This window comes from Poecilia reticulata, linkage group LG16 (genome assembly GCF_000633615.1).
Source record: "Poecilia reticulata strain Guanapo linkage group LG16, Guppy_female_1.0+MT, whole genome shotgun sequence".
NCBI classification, from domain to species: Eukaryota; Metazoa; Chordata; class Actinopteri; order Cyprinodontiformes; family Poeciliidae; genus Poecilia; species Poecilia reticulata.
The window spans coordinates 18317366-18326855 of record NC_024346.1 but is presented as its reverse complement, the minus strand read 5'-3'; the positions used below and the strand labels follow the sequence as shown (position 1 = coordinate 18326855).

Here is a 9490-nt window from a genome sequence, read left to right as displayed (position 1 = left end):
CCTAAAGCTTTGGCTGCTTTATGACTGTAGCTGCTTGTTAGTTTCCCACCTGTGGACCTAAGAGTGATGCAATGTTGCCTGATGAACCCTTAATGTAACTTTTGTGTCACATGTCAACAGTTCATGTGGGTGTATGAGCAGTGGGAATGCATGTCACTGAGGGTGCATGCATGTTCTCTCCCGAGCATGTGTGCATTCTGAATCACACACAGGTACGTAGTTGTCCTTTTTGTGCGTGTTGTGGACGGACGGCGATATTGTCCCCAGAGCGTCACGTGCTGTGGAATATGCTGGCTACCTTTGTTGTCCCTCTGCCTGTTCTGCTTTTCTGGCACTTTCATACAATGGTGCACTTGAACACTGCGGTGTTATTAAGCCTTTCAAACTACTACAGCTTGAATTCCAACTCTCGGGAAAAGACAAGCATCCTAATGTAGGACACATGGCACAAGAAACACCATCGAAAAGTAATAACCAGAGCCAAGTGTAACATCAAAGCAAAGGTAACAATGCAGCTTACACTCTGTGTGCTTTTCCCTTGAAAATTAGATGTGATTTGAAGTGTTAGGTCTGTATTTTTGAAGAAGCGTGGTTGTGTGTGGTGGTTGTAAGTAGTCAGTATGTAACCTGCTGTGGACAGCTATCAGAGCGATCAGTAAGGAAACTGAAAAATCAGTTCTCATGGAAGAGTTAAGCCAACAGCTCCTCAAAACAGGTAAAGTGTAAAGCAAAGTATTGCATGATTTGAAGAAAACTCCCACTCAAGCCTTTTCCCTAACCAGACTATTTGTACTATTGCACCTTTTCACTGGTCTGTGAGACACTTTTTATTATTTCCTTGAGTAGACAATGATCAAAGTCTTACATTTATGTGCATTTGTTCTGTATGTATGGACTCGAACTGTGGATGCACCATAACTCACATTTCTTGAACCAAAACAACAGATATGAGGCAGCAAAACTGAGTGAATGCTGAAGTGAATGCAGCTACTGTATATGCAGTTTTGTAGAGAAGGAAGAATTTACCTTTATAAAACAGATAACACAAAAAGAGAGCTACTGGTTACACAGTGAGAAACTCCTGGCAGCCTAAGTCTCTCGATACGTTTCTCCAAATCGTTGTTAAGAAAACATTAGCACCTCACTAGTACGTATGTGCTTGTATTTATTGTATTGTTTTGGGAGCGGTTGGCGCTTTCATCATAGCATTCATTCTCAGATATACAATGGAACTTCAGAGTTACATATTTAATTCATTCCAGTTTTTAACACACCTTGCACTACTTTGTATACATCTGCTTGACACCACGGACGGCATTAGAAGAATATTTGAAAGGTTTTATGATTTCTATTGCTTTTTGGAAGAAGAAATCATTTCCACCATGACTGCATTTACAACATGTGCTGCTCTCTTTCCTGGGGCAATTTTAGTTGGCTGAAGCAGTAATCCACAACACACACAAATCTCAGCATCAGTGACACATGACATGCACTTTGCATTTATGTACAGTTCATGTATCTAGACATATTTATATTTGATTTCCATGGTGCAGATTTAGCCTCAAAGTTGCCTGCAATGTGTTGATTCATCAACTTCCTACTCAAAAGAAACAGTTCAAAAAGTCCTAAAGATTTTTGTTGCACATGGACCTTGCTGACCCTATTGCGTAAAGTAGTGCTGATTAAATTTACAGTCTTTGCTCCTTAGTAGACCTGGGAGTATTGATGTCCAAACAGTTGACCAGCAGTGGGTTATATCTGCTTGTCACACACCTAACAATGTGGCAAACCAGACATTATTATTTTTCTAACATTATTAGATTAGGGTTTTTTACATTCCTTCATTCCTTATCTAGGCAATGTCTCAGCGAGCTGATTCGTCCCAGTGTGGTGGGGTTGTGGTTGAATTAGAATCTGACAACATCAGGGATTCAAGAACTCGAAGAGCAAGGAAAATACCGGGTAAGGTTCCCCTTCTGGGTTCAGCTTGTGTTTTGTGTATACAGCAAATTCACACTGACCTACTTTTATATTTTCATGTGTTTCCTTTTGAGGTTCAGCTCTTATCTACCTCAAAGGCCCCAAGTTTCTCATCTATGTGAGTGGAGCGTTATCTATGTGGGTAAGAGACTTTTCTGAAGAGACGGAATATGGCGAACGATAGAACAAACAGCAAAGCTGTCCTTTTTGATATAAAATGTGTGCAGTCAGACACACATTTATTAATGACATTGTGCTTTGGATTTAACAGGGTGACCGCATGTGGCACTTTGCAATCTCTGTGTTCCTCATTGAGTTGTACGGCCGCAACCTGCTGTTGACAGCAGTGTTTGGATTGGTGCTGGCTGGGTCAGTGCTGTTGCTTGGGGCTTTAATTGGAGACTGGGTTGATCGCAATCCTAGGAATAAAGGTATGCACGATTATTTCCCCAACTCCTTTTGAAATGCTATCAGGTAGCAGAGATGGAAAGGTATTGGTAGAGATCAGAAGAATCCGATTTTTGACCAAGAAATCTGCTGGTTTTCCGTTCCACCAAGGTTGTAAATTTCATTAACCCGATAGCTAAAATATATCAGTTTTTTTTATTTAATCGTTATACTTTCCCAGCAGGACGCCATGAGTAGAGAGTCTGCATGAATATGTTACGTCACTTAGATTTACTTTTATACAGTCATGTGTGAAAGTCTGAAAGTCTTTTTCTCCATCTTCTGTTTTAGTTGCACATGCATCTCTTTTCATTCAGAACACCTCAGTGACTGTATGCAGCATTGTGCTCATGCTGGTATTCTCATATAAGGAACAGATTGAGCTGATCTGGGATGGATGGTTTACTGTAAGTAGGCTTTAAATACTGGCTAATAATTAGGAATTAACAAGTAGCTAATGTACGGTACATGATTTGTTGATAGGATTTGTAAATATTACTACGTAAATAAGTTAGCGCTGTTGTTTTTCTTCCCTCTTTTCTGTGTCCCTGTTTCCTCTACTTCTGAGCTTGTGGCTACTCTGTGCCATCATAGTAACATGTTGCATCGCAAAACTCACACAAGGTGGTTTGTTATACGGTGGTGATCATCCTGGCAGATGTGGCAAACCTTGCAAGCACAGCGCTGACCATTGCCATCCAGAGGGACTGGATAGTGGTTATTACAGGCTACAACCGAGGCCACCTGGCTGGTGAGAAAGTTTACTCCGCATCTTTGTTTGTACTCAAGGTCTCAGCTTAACAAGCTCCTGTTTTTCTTTTTTTTGTTTTATTCCTGATAGTCTGCGTGTGGGTAAGCTTTAATCTCGTGTGTTTTATCCCAACAATAGGAATGAATGCCACCATGAGGAGGATAGATCAGGTGACCAACATCCTGGCCCCACTGGCAGTGGGACAGGTCATGACCCTGGCCTCTAACGTGGTTGGCTGTGGCTTCATCCTGGCGTGGAACCTCTTTTCTCTCATTGTGGAGTTCTTCTTCTTGTCAAGAGTTTATCGAATCGTTCCAGCTCTTTCAATCAAACCCCCGACGGTGGAGGGCGATCAGGAGTACCTGGAGAGGTCAGAGAGGAGAGGGTTGCAAGGTACGGGAGATTTTTCTTGACTGACTTTCTAATGTAATGCTACATCTTAAAATATAAGTAACAGAAGAAAATACAATGAGTGCATCATGTGTGGAATGATCCAACATGCGTCCAACTTTACTCATTCACCAGTGACATTTCAGTTGCCATTTTTTTTCTTCACAGGAACTCATGTTTTGTCCCAACAGGAGTTTTTGTGGAACGCAGCTTTATTTTCTGCTTCAGTTTGGGACTTTAGAGAATGAAAAAAACAAAACTGCTACGATGTTCTAAAATTGCCTAAAGCATAGAGAGACCAATACATTAATTGCTTTGTAGTTTGTTTCTGAAGAAACAGTGTCTTAAAAAAAGTATTTACCCTGTTGTTAATCTTTTTTACTTCGTGTCACTCTTAAAGGTTTCAGATAATCAAGCAAATTTTAATATTTATTAAGGGGGATAAACTGTTCAAATCATTGTGGACCTTAAAAGTAACTGTATCATAAAGCTAATAACGGGTTGTGCCCTGCCTGGTGGGAATAACTTCATTAAAAGTCTGTGCAGACTTGGGCAACATTATTTAAAACCATTTAAATCAAGATGTTTTTTGGGGGGGAATGATATAGAGACCTTTTGTTCTTTTCAACTATTTGCACTTCAAATGCAAATGGTTGCTATTTTTCTCAACCTCTTTCTAATTTGTTGAATCATAAACACAACTGCAGCGCTTTGAATGTTGTTCATTGGAATTTCAAAGTCTTGAAAATAGATTTGCAATATTTACCTAGCTGACAAATATTGTTTTGTCAACGCTGAGCCGTGGTGCACTGGCTACTTCATGCTGGCAAACAGGTTCTATCAGGTTCTACCAGGTTATAAGATGGGTTCTGTGTAAGAGAAAACTTAATTCTACAGGTCTGGCAATAAAACCTCCTGTATTTACCAGTGAAAAGTGATACAAGAAATGTTGGGGGAGAAATTATATTTTCACACAGGGTCAGCTTTGCTTGGATACAATGAGTTTTGCGATCTGAAACATTTAGTTGGGTTTTGAAATGCCTCATTCTTTATTTGGTTTGTGACATATGACATCACATATCATATTAAAATGCATTATATACTTGGAATTGTATCAGGGCAGTCCTACTTTAACCACAACTTTCCTGTCAATTTAACCTTTTTAAATTTCAACTATGAATTTTTTTGCCTTAACAATATGGGCAGTCAACAGATATGTAAGATATTTGCATGGGAATTTTTATGTGACTAAAAGAGTGGTGTTGGTTAAAGCTTTGGGTTGATTTTCATTTTATTGTCCAATTCTTTGCAATGGGTTTTGTTAGAAATAATTATAATTTTAAAGAATAAACACCAAAGTTTATAGCCACCATGACATTAACAGTTTAAATTTGTGTAGATGTTCTGAGCTTAAGATATTTTTATGAACAGACATTAGAAGTTACACTAGAAAAACGTACTAAAAAATCAATTCATCATTCAGCTTTCACAGCACATAAACTAAATGATTGTTATCGCTCTTTGTTCTCATTAGGGCAAGGCAACGATGAGCTATCTGACCCTCTGGCAACCAGCAACTGCAACACAGACATGCATCTTAAAGAAATCACCAACTTGCCGCTGTGTTTCCAAAGGTTCCGCTGGCTGCTGAGCACATGTATGGATGGCTGGAGGGCCTATTATCGACAACCCGTCTTCCTGGCTGGACTGGGTCTGGCTTTCCTCTACACTACAGTCCTGGGCTTTGACTGCATCACCACTGGCTATGCTTACACTCAGGGCATAAGCGGCTCCCTCCTAAGTCTGTTGATGGGTGTATCGGCCATCACAGGGTTGATGGGCACTGTGATGTTCACCAGGCTCAGGAAGTCGGTTGGCTTGGTTAATACAGGAATCATCTCAAGCTGCCTCCACCTGGGTTGCTTGTTGCTGTGTGTGTGCTCTGTGTTTGCTCCTGGCAGCCCTATAGATCTCAGTCTGCTGATGCCCTACTTTAGCTCTGGTTCCTCTGCTGAGCCTGGAGGAATGGCAAGCAAAAGGCAAAAACATACTTATCCTCTTTCGGGAGGGAGCAATCAGCCGCTGCTTCCGGATCGCTCCTCCATACACTGGACCAACAACACCGTCCTTTTTGACAACGTCCCCTCTGGAATGGCACCGGACTCTTACATATCCATTATTCTGCTATTCCTGGGCGTTATCACTGCACGCATTGGTGAGTACACCAACTTCAAAATGAGAGTGAAAATTGTTCAGGAAAAGATTTATGGATACATACAGTAGTTAGACAAGCGAAGACTCAACAAATTCAAATCTGGAAACCTCTGAAAAAATAAAGTGAATTGTAAAAATTAGTGAAACATATCCAGAAATACCACATCCGACATCACACCTGAAAGTTCTGCTATGAAATGCCGGTGCAGCAAGCATTCCCTCAATCGGGGCCCTGTGACATTACAGGAAGACGTTCTTAAGTTAATGCCTACCTATAATTTCAAAACTACAAATTTGTTTACCCTTAGATGTTATCACATATTTTCAACTTGCAGCCTCGTACTTTCAGGCGTTCTACTGGGATTTATGTATGACCAACACTAACTGAAGTGTAATTGTGAAGTCAAAGATAAAGGATATAATTTTAAAATACATGTTTTGTAAAAAATAAAATAAAAATAAAATAATAATTAAGAACAGTTTAAAGTTCATTATCACAGCTGTTCATTCTGATAGCCCTAAATGAAATCCATTTCAACCAGCTGCCTTCAAAAGCCACGTAATTAGTACATCATGTACACCGGAGTGTAATTCAGTCTCAGTTGAACGAAGCTGTTCTGTGAAGGCCTCAGAGGTTTGTTAGCAAACATTAGAGAACAAACAGCATCATTAAGACCAAGGCAGACAGCAGACAGCTCAGGGACAAAGATGAGAAGTAACTCAATGCAGTGTTACGTTATAAAACAGTATCCTGAGTTTAAAACACATCTTGAAGAACTGCTTATCCACCTGAAATGACAGGCCAGGGAAGAAAAGCGTTATTGAGAGAAACAGACAAAGAAAAGGCCCTGGTAACTTTGGATTTGCAGTTCAGGTGAAGGCCATCACAAATCCCATTTTACATTAGCCATGCAGGGGACACAGCAAACATACAAAAATGGTTTGGCTAGATCAGAGACCAAAATGAGCAGGGCACATAAAGCTGAACACAGGGAAATACGATAGAGGCAGCATCTTGGTTTTCTTTTCTTGGGGTTGCAGTGTTAAAAAAAAACACAAAAAAAACCTGCATGGATCAACTTTTAAAAAGTAAATGTATATGTGTTTTTCAGGTTTGTGGTGCTTCGACCTGAGTGTGACCCAGCTTCTGCAGGAGACCATCTGTGAGTCAGAGCGAGGGGTGGTAAATGGGGTGCAGAGCTCCATGAATTATCTAATGGACCTGCTCCACTTTATCATGGTGATTTCTGCTCCACAACCTCAGCACTTTGGCATCCTTGTTATCATATCAGTAATATTCATCACCACCGGGCACAGTATGTATTTCTTGTACGCACATAGAGCCAAGAGAAAACACCGCCTCGAAACATAAGAAGGAGACACAGCTTAGACATAAGCACTGGATCCACTCTGCACCTGGGAAATGAATGCCTCCCCCCCCCACCCTGATCTGTGACTGCGACACTCTGTTCGTGACTTAGCCATCCATTACAACACTTCACACTTGATTTCACCTGTGCAACTGAAGGAACGACAGGAGACGAGGTCGTTCCTCCGATATTCTCCACATCCTGAAGTGGCTGCCACAAATGAAGCGATGATGCATCTAGGAGAAACGTCCAAATCTGATGGACAGGAGGACACGACGGTGATGATTGAGGCATCAGAGGATTTTGGTGCAAACTCTGCAGAGTTACAACAGCTGTAAGACTTTTGAGCAGGTCTGTACCCTTACATGGCTTTATAGATGAAGGGGTGGATGAACTGTGAGGTTTTTTTATGTTTTTTTTTTCTGGCCTTCACTCAGTGAAGAGAAGATGAGAGAAAGACATCAACATGAACGAACAGAGGGACAACAAAATGGTTCTTTGACAAGTGGCATCGATGTTACTGATCCGTCCACTTGGAAATACTCCAGGATGTCCAAAAAGGAACATAAAGGGAACTGGATGTGAGATTGTTTGATCAAAAAACAAATAAAAAAATACAAGTCAGCCTCCCCTTTTAGTGGACAAAGTGAATGGAAAAATAGCATTTCCGTCACCTGGTTTGTTTCTCTGTGGATGAATCAAGCAAACATTTGCCTTGTTTTTTATAATGGTATAAAACTAGCTGATGGATTATCTCAGAAATCTCATCATGGCTTGCAATAGTACTTGTATTTTTTTCATATTTTATTATTAATCAAAGAGAGACGTTTTTTTTCTGATAACTGACCACAAATAAGAGTATGATTGTAATATGGAAAGAACCAAATGTATCTTTTTTTTTTTCTTTTTAAATACATTTTTGAAAAGTATGGAGTGCTGTTGCATTAATCCTTCAGATACATTCTTTTTACACACACCTTCTGCTGCTGTTACATCTGCAAGTGTTTTGGGTTCATTTCTTCCAGCTTCATAGAAAAAGAAATGTTTATTTATTTTTTGTTGTTTGTTTTTTTTTATTTTTGCAAATAAGTGAAGTTCTGCCAGATTGGTGCTGCTGCTTTAACAGCTATTTCTCAGAGTCTTGCCACTGATTCTTCACCAGATTTAAGTCTGTACTTTGACTGAACCATTCTAAAACTTGAATATGCTTAAATCTCTGGCTGAGTCATTATCATGGAAAGTGTCAGCTTCAGTTTGTCTGTCCCTGACGTGACACTATCACCTATGTGTTTCACCGTGGGAGTGGTGTGTTTAGGGTGCTGTCAGTTTTATGTCTGTGGGCCACACATGTCTTTTATTATAGCTTACATTGACATAAGTAGAGAATCTTACATAAAAGCCATAATAAGTGCTAAGCTAACAGTTGCCCTCTCGACTGATTGTCCCACCTGAACTGTGCATCTGTGCAGCTCCTCCAGCTTTTCAAAGGGCTTTTTTCTGCTTTTCTGATTAATGGACTTCTTGCTTACCTTCTATGCTTAGGAATGTGGGCCACAACTTGATAGGTTTGCTTTTGTTCCACACCTTTTCCATTTAGGGATAATAGATTGAATACTGCTTTGTGAGATGCTCAGCTTGGGATCTTGTTTTATAATTGTTTTCAAATGCTCTGCAACTTTATCCCTGATCTGTCTGCTCTGTTGTTTGCTGTTTGTTCAGCAATGTTCTCTCGCAAATCTCGCCAGTTACTGAAAATAAATGACACACGGGTTTCCGATTTAATGACTTCTTAAAGAAGTGATTTATTTATTTCTTTAGAGGTATCAGAGTTAAATGGGATGAATACAAATGCATTCCACACTTTTCAAATGTTTTTTTTTTTCACTTATTAAAAACGATGTAGCATTTTTTCCCCACTACATGATAACCCACTACTTTGTGTTGATCTACAGCATAAAATCACAACAAAATACATTGAAACTCGTGGCTGTAACTTTAAAATTTTTTAAATAATTAAAGATGTATTATCACTTTTGCAAGGCACTAATTAATAAAACAAACTTCAAAGAAGATGGTTTTACCAGACAGCTTTGTGTATATAGTTTAGCTTAAGGTTTCCTTAATTATTTCCCTTGTTAGGTGTGAGATTATTAGCTTTACAGAAATTCAAGGGTAAAACAATATTGTTTTCATTTTTGCTTCATTGTTTTGTAGTTCAGATGAACTAAACTGTGACCTTACCTCAACTAGGAACAAGAACACATCATACAACTTACTCTCAGCTACCTAATGTTGTCATATTCCATTAATGTACAGTAGAACTATCAACCATGTTCTA

The 9490-nt window shown here is 39.5% G+C and overlaps 1 protein-coding gene across 1 annotated transcript; it reads left to right on the top strand.

Moving 5' to 3' along the window:
- The first annotated feature begins 419 nt into the window (after window positions 1-419).
- Window positions 420-8995, top strand: LOC103478551 (solute carrier family 40 member 1). Its single transcript, XM_017309387.1, has 10 exons — window positions 420-503; window positions 1857-1962; window positions 2055-2122; window positions 2252-2411; window positions 2719-2834; window positions 3052-3178; window positions 3317-3571; window positions 5103-5783; window positions 6895-7022; window positions 7124-8995. Exons 2-10 carry the CDS (start codon window positions 1860-1862, stop codon window positions 7229-7231), a joined length of 1746 nt encoding a protein of 581 aa, XP_017164876.1. The 5' UTR covers window positions 420-503; window positions 1857-1859; the 3' UTR covers window positions 7232-8995.
- The last annotated feature ends 495 nt before the right edge of the window (window positions 8996-9490 follow it).